The sequence below is a fragment of the Fukomys damarensis genome, unplaced genomic scaffold, assembly GCF_012274545.1.
Source record: "Fukomys damarensis isolate Sample0158 unplaced genomic scaffold, DMR_v1.0_HiC HiC_scaffold_38, whole genome shotgun sequence".
In the NCBI taxonomy this organism is placed as follows: Eukaryota; Metazoa; Chordata; class Mammalia; order Rodentia; family Bathyergidae; genus Fukomys; species Fukomys damarensis.
Genome location: NW_022900950.1, coordinates 35,985,037 through 36,009,124, shown reverse-complemented (window position 1 = coordinate 36,009,124; position 24,088 = coordinate 35,985,037). Strand labels below are relative to the sequence as shown.

General features: G+C 39.0%; 2 protein-coding genes across 9 annotated transcripts in view; one reads left to right on the top strand and one right to left on the bottom strand.

Annotated features, from left to right (window-relative positions):
- The window catches only part of Brca2 (BRCA2 DNA repair associated), a 70,261-nt gene extending 60,138 nt beyond the window's left edge, over positions 1-10,123 (bottom strand). For 4 of the 6 annotated variants that reach the window (XM_010623898.2, XM_010623903.2, XM_010623904.2 and 1 more), the window contains exons 1-3: positions 10,047-10,123; positions 9,270-9,378; positions 2,685-2,933 (exon numbers count right to left, since the gene is read on the bottom strand). In XM_010623898.2, the coding sequence (XP_010622200.1) occupies positions 2,685-2,933; positions 9,270-9,336 (316 nt within the window). In that variant the 5' untranslated portion in view covers positions 9,337-9,378; positions 10,047-10,123. The remainder of the gene's footprint in view (positions 1-2,684; positions 2,934-9,269; positions 9,379-10,046) is intronic. The other 2 variants (XM_010623900.2, XM_010623901.2) reach the window with 2 other exon arrangements.
- A 110-nt stretch (positions 10,124-10,233) lies between these two features.
- Positions 10,234-24,088, top strand: part of Zar1l (zygote arrest 1 like) — an 82,085-nt gene continuing 68,230 nt past the window's right edge. For 2 of the 3 annotated variants that reach the window (XM_010623888.2, XM_010623887.2), the window contains exons 1-3: positions 13,642-14,700; positions 16,336-16,428; positions 18,900-18,974. In XM_010623888.2, coding sequence (XP_010622190.1) covers positions 14,047-14,700; positions 16,336-16,428; positions 18,900-18,974 — 822 coding nt within the window. In that variant the 5' untranslated portion in view covers positions 13,642-14,046. Of the gene's footprint in view, positions 10,453-13,641; positions 14,701-16,335; positions 16,429-18,899; positions 18,975-24,088 lie in introns of those variants that run through there. The other variant, XM_010623886.2, reaches the window with a different exon arrangement.

Below are 24,088 nucleotides of genomic sequence, written 5' to 3'. Positions count from 1 at the left end.
AAAAAAAAAAAAAAAAAAAAAAAAAAATGTGTGTACACACACACACACACACACGTCTATAATATACATACTACATGTTACAATTGAACAAAGTTTAAAAAGCAGTGTTTATTGCTTGCATATTTCAGGAATGAATTTAAAATAAAAGCAATTATTAATGCATTATAAATTTTAAAAAGTTAACTCCTTTGCACTGAATTCAGAGAGACTTACTCATTCCTATCCTTCCCTAGTTGGACAGGCCAGTTCCAACAGGTTGTAATAAATAACCACTGATTAACATAGTAGATTCAACAAAAAAATTTATTGAGCTTTTCCTTACCACACTACACACTACTTTGTACATGCTTTAAACACAGGCATGCTTTTACCATATTATAACAGCATGTCTGTTTTTCTCTTAAAAGACTGATTACCTAAAAGTGAAATAATATCTCATTCGTTTGTACTGCAAGCTGCCAGGCATAAGCAAGCATTGATTTCCTTTTTTGTCTTCTTCCCTATTTGCTAAATACTCCTTAAAGGTTATACCTCGTAATTTTCTCACTACATAGGACGACTTTATCACTTTCCAAACTACTTTATTTCTACAACAATTTCTCCTAATAGTATTATTTCCCTAGTTTTAGCCTTCTATTCCCCCAAACCTGAACACCTTCACCTTAACACCCCACTATTGTCTCAAACTATAGTGCAAAACTCACTTTTTTTTTTCAACTTTTTCCTTTGCAAGTCTGCTTTTCCTCTGGTTTCTAAGTGTTTCCAATTTCTATGGCTGTCATTTCTATGTTTTTACTTATGCTCTACCCTGTCATTTGTTCTTTTTTGTCCCTCCATGTCTAGGCTACTATAGGGTCTTATAGTTTCTACCTTCCACATCTCTTTTTATGCTATTATAGTAGCCACCCCTTATCTTTGGAGGATATACTCCAAGACTCTTGGTGGATACTATACTGTTTATTACAAAATAGAACAATTACTACAGATACCGTATGAAAGTTGTGTGAATGTGGGCTTTTCCTCATATCTTACTGTGCTGCGTTCATTTTTGTGATATGAGTTGATACTAAGCTTACAAAAAGGGATGAAGTGATGCAGGCATCATGATGTAGCATGAGGCTACTATGTAAGGGTTACTAGAACACAAGGTCAGTTGGATAACTGAGATAGCTACTGAGTGAGAAGAGGTTAGGGCGTAAAGGGAAAGGACAACACAAGATTTTATCATGCTTCTCAGAATGGTACACAATTTAAGAATCATTTGTATCTAAAATTTTCCATTTAATACTGCAGTTGGCTTTGACTAAATGAAATCAAGAAAATTGAAACCATGAATATGAGGGGACTTCTATCTTAATTCAAGCACTTGGCCTCATGACCTAAACCACTACGTGTTTCCTAAATGACCCTCCTGCATCTTTTTTCTCCATTTCAGCATTGAGATTGAACCCAGGTATCACTGAGCTACATTCTCCAGCCTGTTTTATTTTTAGACAGGGTCCTCCTAAGTTGTCCAGGCTGGTCTTGAATTTGTAATCCTACTGAATCAGCATCCAGAGTAGCGAAGACTACATGTACCACCACACCCAGACTAACTCCTAGTCTTCCCTTATGAACACCCAGTTAAAGAGGGAGGGCTTCCACTCTGGGAGACTCAGGGAAGGAGGATAGCAAATTAGAGCCTAGCTAGGGCAAATGAGTAAGACCCTATCTCAATAGTTTAGTGTGAAGGCTCTGGGTTTCATTTCTTGTACTGGCGAGGGATGGGGTCACGGGCTTGACTTCATCACACTAAAATTTTTTACAGATGTCTCCTTCACTAGATATTCAGTGAGGGCAAGACAGAGAATATTTTTCAAAGCAGAAATATATAAGCCAAAATTTGGAAGATGAGTGTGTAAATTAGACAAAAGGTAAGAAAAAAGTAAGTTGCAGGTAGAGGTAACAATAGGCATAAAGCGCCAGAGAACATAACTTCTCCTAATAGTATTTATTCTCTTTTTTCTCAACTCTCACTGTACTTTTTATTCTTTTGGCAGGTACCACACTCAATCATATATACAGTACTATATTTTATCTGTGTAATGCTTATTCCCCTTGCCAGAGAATAATACTCCAAAGGGAAAGTACATTACTTATGTCAAGCAGGCAACAAATATTTGGATGAGAAATATATAATCTTATTACCTAATTGCTTGAAAACACTAAGCACTTGGGCTAGGGAAACTTACAAACTAAAAGGTTTACAGCAAACTGAAAAAAATAATCTTCTTGGGCCGGGGATTTAGCTCAGTGGTTCGGTGGCCTGCCTCGCAAGCGCAAGGATCCAAGTTCGATCCCCGGTACCGAAAAAAAAAAAAAACAAAAAATCTTCTCTGTCCTGTTATAGCCTGCAAAATATAGTTTCATCAACACCAAATCAAGTCCTGTTTTTTTCTATAAAGACAGTAATTCCTCAGTTGCCAGGATACATTAATCAAAGGAGGTAAAGTAACATTAAGTACCGACATTATTTTACTTAATCTAAATCTATTATATCATCAACTACATTATTTAAGAAAAGAAACAAGGCTAGAGAGATTGTCTGCGTAATACAGCAGATGATGACAGCAGAGATTTTAAAACAAGTTTGCCTGAATTCCTAGTTCATATTTTCCCCTCATGTCCCACATCACATTACTTACCCAAGTTTAATCTGTATTTACCTAATTCATTTAAAGGAGCCTGGTATAGTGGTAGAGTTTTACCTTGCTCTTTGAATATTATTGGAGTTGAAGCTAACTGATGACAAAAAGGTTTCCTTTTTGGTGTTTTAAATAGATTTGGCTCATAACTGTTGATTTTATATTCAGATTCTTCTGCAGGTTCAGAATTATAGGGTGCAGCCTCTGAAGAAAGTTCTTCAAACCAATTAAGGCTTACTGGTCCTAAATCTGTAAGAGAAATAAAAAACTCAGTTTAATCAATGACAGAAAAATTCATGATGCAATAAAAATCATAGTAAAGACTTTGAAGGCTGTGTAGAGGAGCCTACACCTTCAACCGATCATGTGGTTAATGACAATGTCACTAAAGCAAAGTTCACAGACTTGCAGGTAGACAGTGGTGATGTTGAGAAACTGGTGGAGGAACACTCAGAGAAACGGTCTACAGAGAAACCAGCAACTTCTGGCTGAACAACAGAGAATGGCAGCTGAGGAGCTTTCTGAAGAGGAGGGGGAGGATCAATAATCAGTACAGCAAAGTCCTCCTTCTGAAATAAAGGAAATCCTGAAAAAATGGACAGAGCTACATTTGTAGCGAAGACCCACCCAGGCACAGAAAAAGACTTGCTTAAGGACAATGTCATGTTACACTACAGAAAAGTATTAAAGACAAGACAGAAACAGACAACAGACAAACCGGTTTTTAGTTCTGAAAAGCTTGAGACCTAGTGAGCCAGAAGCAAGTCCTAGTGGGCTACAGACTCTCCCAAGGAGAGAAAGGACACCAGAGAGCCAGATTCCTCATGTTCTTATGTAAAGGGGACTCTCCTTCCACACAGTAACCACCTTCCATTTCATTTTCCCTTCCTGCAAGCCAAAGATGTCAGCTTGAATGATGAGTATAATATGAAATTATTTCTGGTAAATTAGGCACATTTTATAACTTTTTAGTGAATACACTAGGAAAATTATTGGTGTTTCTGGTAAATTATGCACATTATAAAACGCTTTTTATTACGAAAAGGTTAAGGGGTGCTTTGGGAGGTCTGGGACACATTATGGATATTTCCACTATTTCTTATGGGAAAAAGTCTTGACTTATAACCAACTTGAGTTACAACCAGCATTTTCGAATGAATTGAGTTCAGTCAAGGGTCCATTGTATTACTTTGTTTTACTCGTTTGAATAGGTCCTCCTTTTATTTTTGCTCTCTTCTTTCTCTTGTTCAACTTGTTCCATTAATATTTTTCCATGTTTTCTTTTCCTCTAATTTAATTTCCATTCACTATTATTTATCCTTTTCCTAGTTGGACATCTCTTACTATTATCCAATACCACTAATTTCCCTTTACCACTTAACAGGACCTTCTACATCAGTCTTACTACCTTCTACACATCTTCCATTGCTTTGCTCTTCATAATCTATTTTTCTTTTTTTCTTCAAACTACAACCGTACCATACCCTTGTGAACCTACAGGTAATTAACTAAATAGAGAAAAACTAAACCTTAAAATCAGGAACAAGACAAGGATATCCACTATCACCATCTCTGTTCAGCATACTTCTAGAAACATTAGCCAGAGCAAATAGACAAAAGAAATAAAAGCAATATGGATAGGAAAGGAAAAAGTTAAAATATCATTATTTGTTCATGACAAGATATTCTATGTAGACCACAAAAACTACCAAAAGACTTCTAAATTTAGTAACCAAATTCAGTAGTGTAGCTGGATACAAAGTCAACACACAAAAATCAACAGTGTTCCTGTACATAAATAGCAAACTCAATGAGAGAGTAATTAAAGAAACAACACCTTTTACAATAGCACAAAGAAAAAGAATTTCTTAGGAATCAATCTAATGAAGGAAGTGAAAGACCATTACACTGAAAACTACAGTACTCTGAAAAAGGAAATAGAAGAGGATATAAGAAAACAGAAAGATATCCCCTGTAGTTGGATAGGCAGAACCTATACAATGAAAATTCCCATTATTTCCTGCCTTAGTTACTTCTCGTTACTGAGACAAAATATTCAACACTGAAAGTTAAAGGAGAAAAGGTTTATTTTTGGCTATCAGTTTTCAGAGATTTCAGTCCATAATCAGCTGGCTCCAAGGTAGGGTGGGATGGCAAAGGGGCACCACAGAGGAGAAAGAGTTCATGGCAGGAAGAAGGTGGCAAAATACTGAAGCAGCAGGAGCAAGCAACAGCAGCAGCCTTCTTTCTGTCCCTTATATTCTTTTTGAGACAGGGTCTCACTACGTAATTCAGGCTATCTTTTAACTCACTACATAGTCCAGGCTGGCCTTGATCTCATGGTGATATTCCTGCCTCAGCCTCCCAAGTCCTGGTATTACAGGCATGCACACCAAGCATGGACTGTTCCTTACAGTCTATCTAGGATACCTGCCCTCCAGTATGGGGCACTCTTAATCCTAGCCTCATACCACAAATCAATCCCAGCATCACATCTTAATCCCAGCATCACACATTCTACATCCAGCCACCTCCAAAAAACCCTACCTATGGCCACATGTGTCTTTGGAGGGACATCTAGATACAAGCTGTAACACTTCCAAAACTGTTATATAGATTTAATGCAATCCCAATCAAAATACCAAGAGCATACTTCACACAACTAGAGAAAATAATCCTAAAATTTATATGGAACCAGAAGAGACCTAGAATAGCAAAAGCAATTCTGGACAACAAAGGCAACAAGGGCAAGGCAGGTTTGATTTGAAGTTATATTTGACTAAGCTACAATGATAAAAACAGCACGGTCCTGGCCAAAAAAAAAAGACTTGAAGATCAGTGGAACAGAGTAGAAGATGCAGAAACAACTCCAATCATACTCAGCTACTTTATCTTTGACAGAAACAAAATACATTCATTGGAAGAAAGATGGCCTCTTTAATAAACTGGCTTGCAATATGCCAAAGATTAAACCTAGACCCCTCTCACCACACATTAAACTAAATTCAAAATGGGTCAAAGATCTAAAGTGACTTCAAGAACATGGGAGAGAAGTAAGCAGCAAGAAATCAACCTTTCCAAGATTCAGAATCCAGACACTGAAAAATAACAACTTGAGAAAGAAAAAAAAAGGAGGACCATAAATCCCTGGCACCCAGAAAGGATCTGAAGGGAAAAACTGGAACCCACAGGGAAAGACAGACCTCAATGCAAATGAGGGAGCAATCTGCACTTTCTTCCCCGCTACTGGCGCATGGTATGAGGACTGAATCTACACACACGAGGATGGGTGACTGCAGAGGCCTCCAGGGAGAAACATCAATGGAATAGAGCCGTGGATGCTGTTAGCTACAATAGCTGGTGAGTGACTCCAAGTGACTGCTGTGTCCCTGGAAAGGTTGCTTGGTTGGATGTTTTAGGGAGGGGCCAGTTGAACCCAGGACTTGGAACAACCATGGATTGGCTCCATCTCAGGGCTACCAGTGTTGGAAAATCTGACAGTGACTGGGTAAGGGAGAACTGCAAGAGAAGCCCAGGGTCATGGAGCCCTGGGCAGGCCAGCAACAGACACTCAGAACATTGCACGCTGAAGGACTAAGGCCCCAATCCAGGACTGGGCCAGGATCAGCCTAAACTTTCATGGATCTGAAAGTACCAGCCAATACTACTACTACAGGCTTGCTGGGATTACCCAGAACAGATCTGAGCTCTGAATGCCCCTTTTGTCTACCAACAAGAGAAGAGTCAGGCCCTGAATTGGACACTACTACAAAACTACAGACCCCAGAGAATAACAACAGGCCTGAAATCACAGAGAAATTGCTCTTTCCCGTTTTTTTATTGTTTTTTTAAAAAATTGTTTTTGGTTTTTTGTGAGTGTGAATACTGCTTTTAGTTTTGTTCTGTTCTAGTTTTTCTCTTCTTGTTTTTCTCCCTATCTTCTTCACCAGTTTCCTAAAGCTTTGGTAATCTTCCTTTGTCTTTCAGCCTTGCTTCTAATCTTTCTCTTCTTGTATTTCTCTATTTTTTCTCCTCATCTGTTTTAAATTTTCTCCTCTTAGGGTAAAATCACTCTAGTGAGTGGATATTTACAGTATGTAATTTTATGATTTAACTTAGATCATGTTATATAACTATAGATCTTACACCTATGATTGAAGATGGCAAACTGTTATCACAGTTTGTCATTTTCTAGTCTGTGCTTGATGCTAATGTTATTACTGATTGTACTACGTTAGCCTAGGAGACACAGCTGTTGTGATCAGTTGATCTTCCTTGTATGCTAATACCTGAGGGTCATAGACAATACTATAATCCAGAACCCAAGAACTGGGTACTAGGGCAAAAAGGCAGTAACCCTTCATCCCTAATAAAATGAAGAGACAGGATCAGAATCTTGGGACAGACTCAAAAGCCAAAAGTCAGCTATTCTCTGAAAAGTAGTCGTTTCCTAAACAGGTCTCAATACCAGTAATAAAGCTACCTACTATAAGCAATTTGCAAGCCTCAACACAGAAAATAAATAAACAGCAAAAAAAGAACAAAAAGAAAATGAGAAAACACAGAAGCAAGATGCAACCCATAATCCCCAACTCCCTCAAGGCAAAGTGAGGTAGAAGAAAGCTCTAAATATTAAAATGGAAACAATCTGCTGTAAGATAAAATAGTAAAACTCTCAAAGATGCAGGTACAGACAAAGATTTTACGAACAAAACCCCAAACACACAGTAAATATTACAAAGAATCAATAACTGGGATCACATTAAATTAAAAAGCCCTTACACAGCAAAAGAAACCAACAGAGTGAAGACACAACCCACACAATGGGAAAAAAAATTTACCAGCTATTTCTCAGACAAAGGGCCAATATCTAGACTACATAAAGAACTACCAAAAACATCAGACCCTCCCCAAATTTAAAGATCCAATCCAAAAATGGGCATCCTAAATGAATAGACACTTCACAAATGAAGTAGTACAAATTGCAAATAAATGTATGAAAAAATGTTCAACATCACTGGTCATTTGAGAACTGTCAATTAAAACAACACTAAAATTCTATCTCACTCTAGAAAGAATGACTATCACCAAGAAATCAAGCAGGACAAACCACTTGAAGAAAAGAAAAGAAATCAACCATTAACAAATGCTGGCAAGGCTGTGGGGAAAAAGGAACCCTTTAACATTGTTGGTGGGAGTTTAAACTGATACACCCACCATGGAAATCAGTATGGAGATTCCTCAAAAAAATACAGGATCCATTTGACCCTGCTTTTCCCTTCTAGGAATCTTCTCAAAAGAGTTACAAGCACCATACCAGACTAATAACCAGACTAATATATGAATACTTGTGCTTATAGCAACACAATTTGTATAGTTATATCTCGGTCCACAAACAATTCTTTTTACAGTTCTAGTCATGATCTGAATTGGTTGTGAACCAAATCAAATTCAATGGTTAGGTCCAGTGTTGACCTTATGCAGAAATTGGATATGGTTTGTGACCAATTCAATTTGCAACCAGAAGGATGGAAAGAAGTTAGTTTATAAATCAAGGCACCAGTGTCATAGCTAAATCTTGGAAATAGCCCATACGCCCATCAACAGATGAATGAACAGACTGCCATAAGGAAGGATAAACTTAAAGACACTTTTAGGCAAATGGATGCACCTGGAGACCATAATGTTAAGTAAAATAAATCAGGCACCCAAGAATGATTATCACATTGTTTTTCTTGCGTGAGAAACCCATAGGGTAAATAAGTACCAAAACAGAGGCTAGATAATGGGAAGCAGGGAGAACGTGTTCAAAAGGGAAGGGGAACAATGGAAGGGTGAAGGGAAAGAAAAGGAATGGAAAAGGGATTAAAAAAAAAAAAGAAGAAAATATAGTATTTATTCACAATGGAATACTACTCTGCCATAAAGGATAAATTTGAGTGATTTGTAGGAAAATGGGTGCATCTTGAGAACATAATGTTAAGTGAAATAAATCAAACACAGAAGCTTAAGTATTATAGTTTCCCTTATATGAGAAACCTGAAGCATAAACACATTTAAAAAAGAATAGGGAACAGGGAAATCTTTTGAACTGCAAAACTGTAAAACAATTCTATTTTAATTTTGTTTTGGAAAATGCAGCTATTTTTCATAAAATATTTATGATAATATGCAATAGGTTATTTTATTTTTAAGTGAACTGAAACTTTCTCAAGCTCTTAGTTTTAATTTATAACATAATAAGCTCTTTGGGCAGACACTAATCATTTTCAAGTATATAAGGAAAACTGAAACCAAAAAGTTGGACAACCCCTGCATTAAATGACATTATCAATGCTTCTAATGTGCTAGTAGTACTTTTAAAACAATTCTTCCAAGGGGCCAGCCTCATTATCCATTAAAGGTTCTATACTCACCATCTGGTTTATGTAGAACAATTACGTTCTTACCTACATTTATGACTCTGTAAGGAACAGTTTACAGTGTAAAGCACAGTATTAGGTTCTTTTTAATAAGCCTTCATCTCGCTTTTCTGAAAATATTTTCTCAGCGTAATTTATCTATTTTTATAAAACCTGTCAATACCTGCTTTGCTGCATCGCGTCTTAAAAATTTCCAAAAAAGTTGGTCTCCCTTTGGATCCAATAGGCATCTTTCTCTGTAGTATTTTTCCACTGCTTGCTTTACTGTATTTCTGCAAAAGATAAGACCAGAGTATACTTTATAGGGATGCATTCCTTGTTAAATGAGATAAAATCAGAATCGCTGGTAAGCTTGTCTACAGCTTTTTTTTTTTTTTAACCTTAGTCCCACATTTAGGGTCAATAACGTAACTTACTGTGAGGATGAAAATATACTAGAATTGTGCTGTTCAATTCTGTAGCCACTAGTCATATAGGGCACTTGAAAACCAGCTAGAGGAACTCAAGAACGTTTTAACATTAATTTCACCTGCGTCCACTAGGCACCCGAGGCTAGTGATGGCGCAGGAGTGTTCCTATTACAGACAAACACGTTCTACAATTGCCAGTTACTAAATCTTCGAAATATAACAACTACTGACATTTAAGACACATACTGTGCCCAGATGAAATTTCAGGTTGGGGCAGCAACAGGGCAAATCCCAGAGGCTCGCGGGGCCCAAAGGTACGGACCAGTCCGGAAATGAATTCCCAGGGAAGGGAATGTACTCTGCAAAAAAGTGCCTGTGGGACGCAATCCCCCCTCTCAGCCAGAGGTGAAAGTCTGCCATGGCTGCGAGAAGAAACGTCGCGGCTTCCACCCGCGTCAGAAGAGGCGCTTCCCCGGCCCCGACAACTGGGACCGCCGAAGGCAACCCATCTCCACCCAGGCACCACTAACCCGCTCCAGACGTGTGGCTCAAATTTGGCTGCAGTAGGTCGACAAAAACTGCACAGGCACGTTGGTTTCAAGTCTGACCCCTCAGGCTGCTCCAGGGGACGATCTACATCTCCAGACAAAGCTCAAGTGGCGCAACCTAGCAGGACCGCCGCCTAGTTCAAGAAGCTCGCGCCAAAACTCGCTCTGCGTGCGTGACGCAATGACGCGCGCGCCGTACACGTGACCCGGAAGTGAGGCCTCGGGTCGCTGTGGGCGAGGCGCCTTCCCGGCGAGTGAAAGCGGGTCGTTGGGTTGACATCTTTATAGTCGGTTTCATCCCAAATAGAGAGGTCATGTGTGGTCTCTCGGAAGTACTAGTCCGCCCTGCATGGAAGGGCCACCTTCTGCCTCTTAGAGCTCCAGCGGGGTGGGTGTTCTTGGGACACGATCTGGGTTTGGGACCTTTGAAAGGCATTTGTTCTGTCCTTAGAGCTACTGTTCTCTTGGGCCGGTTCTAAAAAGTAAGCGGATTTTAGAAAACCCTCAGAGTGGGCTAGGACTGTGGGTTTCCCGACTGCGCGGTAGTGAAAAAGGTATATATTTGGAATCAGGGGATCTTAGTTCCAGTGGGCATGTTGCTGTCAGACTTCTGAACCTGCTTCCCCCACTTGAATAATTATGAAACACCTTATAAAGCGTTCCTGACTCTTAGGGTACTCCCCATCCGCAGGCTTTGGTAGTGTCTTTTACGCATTTAGAGAGCCAATCTACCCGTTTTGTGCCTGTCTTCTCCCAAAACTGACGTGCAAGACAGGAATTTGACCTCCCCTGAATTCACAGAGTTTGTGACAATCGTAATATAAAGCTTATTTTGAGTTGGTTGCAGGACCAAGGAATGCTTCAGCTGGATTCAGGAAGTGGATGCTGTTCAAGGGTCTTGCTGTTTTCAGAAGGTGCTTGAGCAGTGAGAGCAGAGACAACCATGGGTTAAAAAAATAATGAGTTCTACTTGGTTATTTAGGGATCTTTTTAGTCTGATAACCAATAATTCTTAGCTATAGCGGGAGACTTACCTGATACAGATCGATCTAAAGCTTTTTTATCTTATAGGTCTAATTAGCAAAGGAACAGGAGGTCTGTGTTGATTAACAATATCCACCATTTAGGATTTTATGAGTTCAATGGCACATGGTGGTGCATGCCTGTAATCCCAGCACTCAGGAGGCTGAGGCAGGAGGATCACTGTGAGTTCAAGACCAGCCTGGGCTACATAGTGAGTTCCAGATCAGTCTCAACTACATAGTGAGACCCTGTCTCAAAAAACAAAACAAAACAAAAACCCCACAAGATTTTATGAATTTGGCATTCAGTTTGTGCTTTACAAGCAATTGCACTTGTAATCTTAACAATAATCCAATAAATGGGTTAGTATTGTCTGATGAAGAAACTTGAATAATTAATCTTCCTGGTAACAAGGCCCAGATTTGAATTCAAGTCTGTTTGATTTCATATACTGAACTTAACGAACTATCTTGCAGCGACACTTATCTTAAGTCAGAACAATCTGCTTTTTCCCTCTTTTGGGAGGCTGGGGTGAAGAGTGTGTTACTGGAAATGAATTAGTGAGAACCCTAATATAAGCCCTTTGAAATACATTCTCATCGTGTATGCTTCCTTGTAGCTAGTTCCTATATAGTTCCTTGCTCTTGGTACTAGGGACTTAATGTTCATTGGCTGTACTGTAGTCTTATATTCCTTCTAGCACAGCCAGTCAGATGATGTACTACTTCAGTTATCTTTATTTCTTTAAATTAATTTTCATCACAAGCCAAAATAAACCTCTTCTTCTTCTTCTTCTTCTTCTTCTTCACCTTTTTTTGTTTGTTTGTTTGTTTGTTTTGAGACATGGTCTCACCTATGTGGTTGAGACTGACCTGGAGCTCACTGTGTAGCCCAGACTGGTCTCGAACTCACAGCGATCCCCCTGCCTCAACCTCCCAAGTGCTGGGACTACAGGTGTGCACCACCACGCCCAGCAAATTTCTCCTTCTTTAGGTTGCAGGTGTCATATATTTTGTCCCAGTGCTGGAAAGTGACTAATACATTGTCCTCAGTGTTCACTGCCAAGATGCAGAAGTCTTGTACTATTCTTGAAATTTTTATTTCTCCTTTAATTCTCCGATATTGTAAAACTCAAAAGATGTAAATAATCATGCTAAGACATGGAGTATCCTTAAAACTTTTTCATAAAAATTGTATATAATGTGCACAATGTGATGTTTGATACACATATTTGAATGATTATTTCAAGTCAAGAAATAAATATATCCATCTCCTCACACAGTTACCTTTTTAATATGTGTGGTAGGAACACATAAAGTCTACTCTTAGCCAATCTCCAGTATATGATACAATACCATTGACTACTGCCATCAAATTCTTTTTAGTTTTTTTTGGGGGGGTGTGAGTACCAGGAATTGAACTCAGGACCTTGTGTTTGCCAGGCAGGTATGGCACCAATGAGCTACATCCCTATCCTCTAGACCTAATCGTTTAAAGCTTCATTGTGGCTGGGGATTTAGCTCAGTGGTTCAATGGCCTGCCTTGCAAGCGCAAGAACCTGAGTTCAATCCCCAGTACCAAAAAAACAAAAAAACTTCATCTTTGTACTCTTTACCAGCCCTTTCCTATTTCTCCCACCTCTCTATCTCTAGTAACTGTGTCTGACTTTTTTTTTAGATACCAGATAGGTCAGATCATGCAGTACAGCAGACATCTATGCTCAGTAATTAGCAGACTCTGTTTACTTGCAACCCAGTCTCCGTACCCTTTGGTCTCTCCACGTAACACAAGCAGTGCCTTCCTCCTTCACATCCCTGTTTGCATCCCAGCTAACTCTGCTTGCATATCAGATATTCCTGCCTATGTGTCAGCCATCCCCAGATGCTTTCAGGTGCTTCACACTGTGCTGCATAATTCAAAGCATACTTTTCCTACCGTCCCACACTTGTAGTCAGTAAAATACTGGGTGCCCCTTCATGCCCCTTGTCTTTGCTGCTCACAGCAACATTGAACAGCCCAAGACTCAATTCTCTCTAAATCTTGTTTCTGTCTTTACTTTTATTTAGCTTTGTGTTGTGTGTCACAGGAGATCAGGAGCCACTGCAGAGGTCTCTGCTAACACCCCCAGTCCTATTCCCTATAATGTGGTATTTTTTCTTTCCATATGGCTTGTTTCACTTAGCATAATGTCCTCTGGACTCATCCAAAGTATTGCAAAAGGACAGCACTCCCTTTCAAAAATGTCTGAATGATATTCCCATGTATATCACAATTTATTCATCTGTCAGTGCACAAAATGTTGTTTTCATAGCTTTACTTTTATGAATAATTCTGTAATGAACATGGGCTGTAGATATCTCTTTAAGACACTGATTTCTTTGAGCATGCATCAAAGTAGTGGGATTGCTGGATCATATGGTCGTTCTACATTTTCAATTTTTTTTTTTTTTTTGTACCAGAGCTCGAACTTGGGACCTTGAGCTTGTGAGGCAGGCTGTGGAACCACTGAGCTAAATCCCCAGCCCAAAATTTTTTCAATTTTTGAGGAGCCTCCATATGGTTTGCTGTAATGGCTTACTAATTTACATTTCCATCAACAATACACAAGTGATCTATGAAATAATCACTAGAGGAATAAGTAGTTGAAACTGCTAATTTAAGCATGTGGATCTATAAGTCAGAAATGAAAACAGCTATGAAAAAAGACTCAGGAACAGTAAATTGAAGAGGTAGGGAAAAGCAATTAGGAATCAAGTGGCAATTATATCTCTGTAGGTAGGGAGCTTTTCCCTGCTTCAATTAGGATAATACGTGACATCTGTTAGATTCTGAAATAAATGGAGAAGCCGGATGAACCTGAACCAGCCTGATTAGGAAAAAGAAGGGGCTAATGATGGTGGAACGCAAAATAAGAGCACAAACTGCATGAGGATTTTGCGCCTGCACACCTGATAAGCAAATGGAACGCTTTGTCCGAGTTCCCTGTGTCTGGTACCAGGGCTATGGAAACACACTGCCATTGGGTCAGCCTGGACTCTCGAGGCACAATCAGGCCAACTGGAGGCAGCATACGGGTTCCCCCACTTTCCTGGCCAGGCCAGGGCTGCTGGTGCCAGCAAATGCCTCTGAATACTGCACGGACCCTTACAGGAGGGCACACTTTAAAGCCATTCTCACCCAGATGAATCCCAACCTGAGTCTACGGCTGTGCAAGGCCAGCACCAAGGAGGTGGGTGTACAGGTGAGCCTGCGGGTGGACAGGTCTGTGCAGTGCTCGCTGGGGCCTCAAACTCTGCACAGCTACAGCTCATGGAACAACACTGGCCACAGGGAACCCATTACAGCCTGGGGAGTCAATTCACCAGTGATTGGCCGTAGGAGCCTGATCCAGTTAAGGAAGGATAGGGAAGATGGCAAAAACAAGGTGCTTTCAGGCCCTGCAGAAGCCAGCCAGCAGCCGCCACCAATGCCAAGGTCAGAAGATGAAAGGCAGGAGGAACTGCCTCAGTCTAAGGAGTTGGTGGAGGAAGACGTCAAGTGTCTTAGTGAAAGGAAGCGCAAGCGGGTACAAGGAGATGCAGCTGGCTGTCCACTTCAGAAGCCCAACTTCCAGGTAGCCTTTCTGCTCTTTTTCTTAGTGTCACCCCAGCCCTGACTTCTCTCTTCTTTTCCATTTCTGGGGTAGTAACAGTAAAGCTTTCTCTTGTTTCCCTTTTATTTGGTGGTGGTGGGGGGGATTGTTTTGAAAATACGTATTTTAGGGCCAGGGATTTAGCTTGGTGGTTCTACCACTTGCCTCACAAGCGCAAGGTCCCAAGTTCAATCCTTGGTACAACACAAACAAACAAAAATAGAAAATATGTATTTTACATGGCCTGTAAGTTTTGCAGGTTTTTGGTGTAACAGTGCCAATTCTAATTTAAATCTGTGAAGACTAAAGGTGTGACCATCCCTGCTACTGAGTTTTAGGGCAAAAGCCCCAGCTTTTGGAAGGGCGGCAAAAGAGCAGGTTCAGTTGCCCACACCTAGATGCCAATCAAGGAGACAGTAGTGAAGGGCAGGAAAGGAACTTTTAATCAGCATGGCCATACTGAAAAAGACAGATAAAGGATTTCCAGATATGTTTTTAAGAGGTTGAGAGAACCTCTGCAATTTTATAGAAAAAGGGAACAACATCAAGTGTTATGGGTTTGCATAGCTGGGTAATTCACACAGCTGGAAATCGTGATCCAAACTAGGTAATGGTCTGATTGATTGATATTTTACAACTGGTTCTGAGAGAGCCATCATTGCTGGAGAGGTAGTTTTGTTCCCATTGTTAGTTGATGGCTCCTGTTCTGGGGGTCAGCCTCAGTTCCTGTCATAGGATAACTGCCCCCTGTTAGGAATGACCTTACCACAAGATGGTCACTTGGAACCTTTTCCTGAAATCTGAGGTGACACACTGAAGACTTCCAGGCGTTGCTCCAGAAGGTCTGGAACTGAACAGTGTAAAAGCTGGCAATTGGATGTCTTTGCAAATCCTGAAAACTACTGTATTTATTCTTAGCTTAGTGTCCTCAGTCTTAAAAGGGGGGTGAGAAGGCTGGGGATTTAGCTAAGTGGTGCCGCCACCTGCCTTGCAACGCACAAGGTCTTGAGTTTGATCCCCATTACAGAAAAAGGGGGTGGGGATTGAGAAAGGCCAGGTAAATTTAGGGTTAAAAATCCTTAAATCACACACACTCCTTAGATGAGTAACGTGTATATGTGCAGGGCTAAGCAGTGACCTGACCCTAAATTTCAAGGCAATCCAAGCTTCATCCTGCTTTTAGATACCCACTGCAGGCCCACTGGGTCCTCATTACACAAAGAGAAAGAGCTTTAAATATGTGAGCAGGAAGTCAGATTTTCATTCTCATTTTGGGAGATTATACTCACGGTGATGTAGAAAATGGACTGGGAAAGTACAAGCAACAGCAGCAGCAAGAAGAATTACAGAGTAATTCTTTTTTGGGGGGGGGGTCTTGGGTTCAAACTTGGGACCTTGCACTTATGAGGCAGGCAGCAGCGCCACTGAGCTAAATCCCCGGCCCTTCCAGAGGAATTCTCAAGGAAGATGAGATGCTAAATTAATGTACAGTAGTAGCATTGAGAATAGACAGAAGTGGGGGCAAGAAGGTAATTTTTATTTCTTAAAGCAATTAGGGAAAGAGAATCTAGATTCCCCCCAATTTAATAAAAGAGTCCCCTTCTCCTTTATTTTCAGTTTTTGGAACCAAAATATGGCTATTTTCACTGTAAAGATTGTAAGACCAGATGGGAGAGTGCATATGTGTGGTGCATTTCTGGAACTAATAAAGTAAGTAAAAGTGAGTGGGATGTGGGGGGAGAATGGGGTGGGCCCCAGTATCAAACGGAGGCAGAGTGTTTCCCCGGGGACTGACTGCCCCCACCCTCCTTCATCCTGGTCCTCCGTGCTAGGCGTGCAGTGAGTGCTCAGTGAATGTCCACATTGAACATCCCACCGATTCCTGAGCCATACCCTGGCATGTGAGGCTTGGCGTTTCTACTGGACCAACTTTCAGGTTATTCAGATGGGCTTCTGCTTTTGTCAACATGGGACTTTCAGTAATAATTTTTCATTGGTGTACTGTAGTTTGAACAAGTTTAGACCTTAGCTCAAGAAAATTACCACTATTTGCCACAAGGTGGGGCAGTAGGAAGAAATAATTTATAAAGATTAATTTACCAAGGAGAGCTTTATTTTGGTAGGTGTTTTGGTGCCTGCCTGTATTCCCAGCTTCTGGGAAGTTTGAGGCATGAGGATTCCAAATCTGAGGCCAGTTTGGACTTCTTAGTAAGATTTTTGTCTAAAAATAAAAATAAAAAGGGCTAGGGATATAGCTTAGGCATATCCAAGTGCCCTTGGATTCAATTCCCAGTAGCAGATTTTAATTTTAATTTTTATTTAGGTTAATGCTAACACACACACTTGAGTTAATTGCCAACATATTAAAATTGGGGAAAACTTCACATTCCGTTTGCATTTCTGGATTTTTTTTACGAACAGCTGTAGGCTCTGGTTGTGATGGGCCCTCATTTCAGAACAAGAACAATAGGTTTCAGCTGTGCATCTTCTGCCTCCTTTTGCTTACCTTGTGTATATCATTTGGTAGCACTTTATGTCAGGCCACTTCCTTTTTTTTAATTGAGTTTATTGGTACATTTTAGGTATACAGTACAGTTAGTTACATTCATTAATGAGATCCTGTACCTTTACATGATGGGTCTTGGTTCTCATTTTTTCCCCTTGTCCCTGCCCTCCCTTCACTCCCTCCTTCCCTCCCCATTTAAAAACACTTTATTTCAATTTTCTCAGATTTTTTTCTTTTCCCTTATTACCTTTCTCCTACCCTTCCCACTTTCCCTACACCTTTAGCCCTTTTCTTCCTATTTCACATTGTCAATTATCTCATTAGGATCTTGTGTACTATTATAGTTTTTCACACCAGAGAAATTATTCAGTATTTACAAATGTGTGACTTATTTATTTCACTTAGGAGTATATCCTCAATATGTATCCATTTTCCTATGAATGACTAATTTCTCATTCTTTATGGCTGAGTAGTATTCCATTTTATAGAAAAACCACATCTTCTTTAACTTCTAAGAACATCTGAGTTTGTGTTATTGTTCAGAGGCTGCCTGTCTGGCTAAAGGACTGTGGAGGGATAGGAAAGAGAGGCAGGTTGATACCTGAAAGAAAACTTGACTTTTTAAAATAGCCATTTGCTAGACCTAGAGGTGAATAGATTTTCAAATCTGTTTCATCTCTCGCCAGAAGAAAAACAATGGGTTTGAGTCAGACATTCTAAGGCAAGAGAACACAAAGAATGTGACATAGAACTTGTCCTTAAGAAATGTATTCTGAGCCGGGTGTGATGGCACATGCCTGTAATCCCAGCACTCAGGAGGCTGAGGCAGAAGGATTGCTGTGAATTTGAGACCAGCCTGGGCTACGTAGTGAGTTCCAGGTCAGTCTCAACTACATAGTGAGACCCTGTCTCAAAAAACAAACAAACAAACAACAAAGAAATGTATTCTGATAGGAGTGATGCAGACAAAATGCAGTTTGGTGGCATATGCAGTAACACTCACGGTATGGAAGTGGTACAGAAGTTACACAGGAAGGAGAGGGGGTTGACCTGTCAGAGGGACAGTGTCATGATTTCAAAATATGACTTTTGAAGTATAAATAGGAGGAAACCACTACATAAAGCAGGGAGGAAATGTGCACAGGAAAATATACAAAGTCCAGAAAGCACATGAGCACATGGTATGTATGGATAACTAAAAGTAGGTTAAAGCTCAGGTGGGGAAATAACTGGAAAATGCAGTATGTCGAGGCTAACAGCCTAGGAGAAACAAAAGGAGAAAGATTTGTTCCACACAATGGATAAAATTATAATGACCATTTTCCATTGCGTATGTATTATAATTCTTTATGCATGTTACTGGTTACTTGTCAGAACTATAGAAAAAGTTAAGTAGTGTGAGCCAAATTGTACAGGTAAGGAAAATCAAGGTCATAAGGTAAGAAAAAGTGACCGACTGATAGCCTAGCAGAGCTTAAAACTGCAAGGCTGGAAGTTGGATAAAAGCAAAGTACAGGGTGAAGGAATGGATTCCTTAAATTAAGAAATGGGATATATATATATATGTGTGTGTGTGTGTGTGTAGACATATATATATATATATAGATGTATATATGTGTGTGTGTTTATGTATGTATATATCCCAACTTGTGTTAAACAATAATTTTATCTTTAGGTTTATTTCAAACAACTCTGTTGCAAATGCCAAAAGAGTTTTAACCCTTATCGAGTAGAAGCAATCCAATGTCAGGTAAGCATATAAAACATTTTGACTTTTTCTTCAATGTTTCTGTTTGTTGACATGAATCCTTGGATAGAATTGAATATTGGCATAGTAGTATTAGGTTTGCTATATATTTGAAATTTTATAATTAGATAATTTAGAGAAAAGAAAAATTCTAATTTGCTTTCTTGATGAGAAAGATGGGGAAGATTTGCTCTTTTCTGTTGCCTTATGAGGTGTTTTGTACAGTTTGTTTGTTTTTCCTGAAAGACCCTGTAGTTAAAATGTAGTAATTTGATAAGTGATTGTTATTAAGCATTTCCTGTTTGCCAGAGTTTGGGCTAAGGGTTTAGTATATGTGCTGCCGAAGCGAGCACGTGGGCTAAGGGTTTTACATGCATCGTCTCCTGTGATGTAACCTTTCTGATAGTTATTTCCATTTTGCAGATCAGAATGCTAAATTCAATAAAATGAAATAACTTGTCCTAGACTAGACTCATAGTATCAGACAGGTGATTGGACTCCAGACTAGACTCATAGTATCAGACAGGTGATTGGACTCCAAGTGTTTCCAATGTTTAGAAAATCACAGAATAGATGAGGTCTTAACTTCCAATGAAGTCCTTTTGCATTTGGGGGAGAGGGTATGTGGAATCTAAAACAGCTTGAGGAGCCAGGCATGGTGGTGCACGCCTGTAATCCTAGCACTCGGGAGTCTGAGGCAGGAGGATCGCTGTGAGATTGAGACCAGCAGGGACTACATAGTGAGTTCCAGGTCAGTCTCAACTACATAGTGAGACCCTGTCTCAAAAATAAATAAATAAATAAATAAAACAGCTTGAGGGAAAACTGTCTTTAAACTTTTCAGAAAAGTACAACATAATTTTTGAATTTACGAAGTTTTTAAAAGTTGGAGGCTGGATGTTGTGGCACTTGTCTATAATCCCAGCACTCAGCAGGCTGAGGCAGAAGGATCCCTATGAGTTCGAGACCCACCTGAGCTACATAGTGAGACCTTAAATACAGAATGGTTTCTCTGGTGTGAGAAACTAAAAGTGTAAATAAGGATCAAACTGTATAGTTGATAACGTGAAACAGGAGAAAAGGTCTAAAGGGGAAGGGGAAACAGGGGTAGGGAAAAATGAAAGAAGGGAAAAGAAAAAATATTAGAAGAGGAAAAAATGGAACCAAACTTTTCATAAATAGGGAGGGTGGAGGGGTTGAAGGAAGGGCAGGGAAATTGGGAAAAAATAAGCAGCAAGATCTGTCATATAAATGTACAAGTTCCCAATGATTAATGTAACTGTACTGTATACCTAAAATGTACCAAAAAACAATAAAACCCCCACAAACAAACAAAAACCCCAAAATAAACATATGAATAAATGAATAACAATTGGGTGGAGTGCCACACACCTGTAACCCTAGCAGTCTGGGACTGAGGCAGGAGAATAGCTGCAGCCCAGCCTTAGCAATTTAGTAAGACCCTGTCTCAAACATAAAAAGTGGTAAAAGGGCTGTGGATGTAGGTCCGTGTGAAGACCCTGGGTTCAATTCCTAATACAGATATTCCTTGTTTAACAACCTGCCTGTTTCACGATTGTCTGGACTTACAACCTGCATTCAGACTTCTATACAGGAACACAGGTGGCAGTGTTGGCTTGTGGTAGCTTTTTCTATAGTACAGTACTGTAATTTTTTCTGGTTGTACTGTATAAGTACAGTACTGTACTTTTTATGTTCTGTTATACATTACAATTCTGGATTTGTTTTTTTTTGTTTTGGTGCCAGGGATTGAACTCGGGTCCTTGCTCTTGTGAGGCAGGAGGTGGCACCACTGAGTTAAATCCCCAGCCCTACAGTACTGGATTTAAGAGTTAAGCAAATAAAGCAAAGTCATCAAGCTAGAGTTTCCTTTGACCATTTCTTTGTTCTGAATATTGTAATGTATACATTATATGCAGTTCACTTAGTGAGCAATTCAGTTAACATCCCAGCTGCAGGACTGTTGCTTGGTTGTTAAGGAATGTCTATACTGCATAAAAGAAAAACTAAATCTTCCAGTTAAAAATGTCTCCCTTTTTCTGTGGTTAGTAAATTATATTTTAAAAGCTAGTTTATAAATGACTTATCCTCAGGTTTTCTAGTCTGAGATTATTTGTATTCTTGCGTTTAACATCACTTTATTAAATTGTATTTAAATATATTTTCTGTTTTTCTTTTCCTTTTTTTTTTTGAGACTTACTGTGTAATTCAGGCTGGCCTTGAATTCACAGTGATCCTCCTGCCTCAGCTTCTGAGTGCCGGGATTACAAGTATGAGCCACCATGTACAGCTATTTTCTATTTTTCTGAACCCCACTTTTTTCTTACGTTCATTTGATTTTTAAAATTTCATTTTTCAATCAATTATCTTGGTATTCGTTCTTTTTTGTCATTCTTTAATGTTTTTCTAGTGGTTACTCCTTGGCTTGTAAAAGACTAAATAAATTTATCTTTCCTCAGTGCAGTGGCTTTAGAATACTTGCATCACGTCATCCTAATTTATGTGCTGACAGTTTTCTATATTTTAACTTTACCTATGTTTTAAACTTTAGGAGATATTATTTTATTTAGTCAATATTCATTTAGCTTTAGCTATATATTTATCCTTTCTGTTGCCCTGGGGTCTTTTTTATATCATTTTCTATATGGGATCACTTTCTTCTATTTGAAGGATACACTTTAATAATTTTTCTAGTACAGGTATGAAGGTGACAAATTATATTTTTGTCTGGATATCTTTTCAAAACAGATTTTTGCTGAGCATGGAATTTGTAGTTCTTTCTGTCTTTTTCTTGGTTTTCTGAGACAAGGTCTCACTATGTAATACAGCCTTGAACTTGCTATATAACTCAGGCTAGCACTGTACTCAAAATCCTCCTTTCCCAGCTTCCTGAGGCCTGAGACTATAGGTGTGTGACACCATTTCTGACCTTTCTGTCCTTTAAAGGTGTGTGCGGGCACAGCTCCAATGAGCTAAATCTCCAGCCCGCGCTCTCCTTCTGAAATCTGCTTGCCTTTGAGATTTGGAAAGAATTAAGTTCATAAACTGGGACACCACTGTATATCTCTCTCTGCTTTGATTTTCAGCACTGTTATAATGATATGCTCGGTTGTGGCTTCTCTGTATTTATCCTGCTTCTTGTATCTGTGGGATGTTTCTTGAATCTGTGGCTTGGGGATTTTAATTACTTTTGAAAAATTATCACCAATTACCTTTTCAAATATGTATTATTTCTGCTCTTATTCTCTATGTCTCTCTCTTCTCTGATTACTCATGTTAGGCCTTTACCATAATCTTGGTGCCTATGCTCTTTTTAAAATATATTCCATGCTTTTGTCTCTTCTTGCTTCAGTCAGGGTATTATCTACTAAACAATTTTTTATTTCTAATTATCTCAATTTTTTCTAATTTGCTATTAACGCTATCTGGTAAGTTATTGGTATCAGTTATATTTTTCTGTTCTAGAAGTTTTATTTGCTTGAGTTTGAATAATTATTTTAAAATCTGTACGATAACTCCATTAGCTTAATCTCTTTTGCATCTGTTGATATCCGTTGTTCTGTCTCCTTATGTCCCTGGTCAGTTTTTACTCGAGTATTAGTATCATTTATTAACAATTTTGAAAATTCGTAGCCTGGGATAGTGTCTTCTTCAACAGAGGATTTGTGTTTGCTCTGATAGGCAGACAGATGCACTAACAATTTCAGGGCACTATTTTCCAATCAGGGTTGAGCTATTTGGAAAATAAGCTTCGGCACCTGTAAAGGCAGGTCTGTTTTTGGCACAACCTTATTCTTGGGTTGTAGCCCTTCAAGTTCCCAGCAGAAAGTCTGTTTGTTGGTGCTCCTCCAGTGTGGCACATCCCTTAGCCTCATCCATTTGTTAATCTAGTTTTCAACTCCTCTTGGCTTTTATGTCTTTCAGAATTGGCAAGTAGTTTTATAAACAGTATCTCTTGCAGTCTAACCTTGGTAGTAGATGTTACCCCAATTTTATAGATCAGAAAGCTAAATTTAACTAGAGAAAAGTTAGGCTGATAGTATTAGACCTGAGATTGGATTCTATGATGCTGCCATTGTCTAGAAAAATCACGGAACCAGATGAGGTATAGCTTCCTGTTAAGTTCACTTGAGTTGATGGGGGGGCCCTCTAAAATAATTGAAGGGAAACTATCTTTAAGCTTTTCAAAATAGGGCAGTATAGATGTTGCTTTATAATCAAGAGGGTTTTTCTTTGTTTTGTTTTAAAAATAATCACCAAATGTCAGGCCTACCTCTATTTCTGAGTTTCTATTTTTAATGCTTTGACAATTTCCTTCAAGCAGTTATTTTTAGCTCAATTTTTCTAGTTGTCTATCAGGCTTGGTTGGAATTCCCTAATCTACCATTGCCAGAAGCAAAAATCTACCTTAAGATAAAACCTAAATTACTTTAGTAAGCCCTTTCTTCCTTAAAAATAAATTGTGAATATTTAAAAAATCTATAGAAAGTGCTTAAGACAGTGGCAGATATGTATACAACATATAGCTGTTAGAATTTTCTTATAAGGAGAAATAATCCTCAATGAGAGGAGTGGATTAGAATACTGTAAAATGTTTGATCGATCATATTTAAGACTCCTATTTGGAAAATGAAAGGACCTATTTTTTGTAGTATACAAAGATAAATCTTTATAAGCAGAGCACAGCAGTGATTTTCACTTTTAATGATTAGCAGGGAGAGGAGGATGGACCAGAGAAGTACATGTCTTCATAGGGTGTAAGTTTTTACTTAGCAGAAGGCAAATGGGCTAATGGTTAAAAAAGTACTGCTTTAGATGCTAGTAAAGACTGGGTATGTCTGGAAAGGATTTTGCTTCCTGTAGAATACACCTTCCTCTTGTTATAACAACCTAAAATACCTCTACATATTGCCAACTGTCCCCAATAAATCATATCTGGTTAGAACTATTGTTATATTATGTTTTAATGTTCTTATTTAATCAAATCACTTAATCCTACCTGCTCCAAATACATAAAGCTACCTACAAAAGTCTCTAACTTTTATGCTGTCTTGGTTGATTTACAAATATTCTCTCTCTTTTTTTTTTTTTTTTTT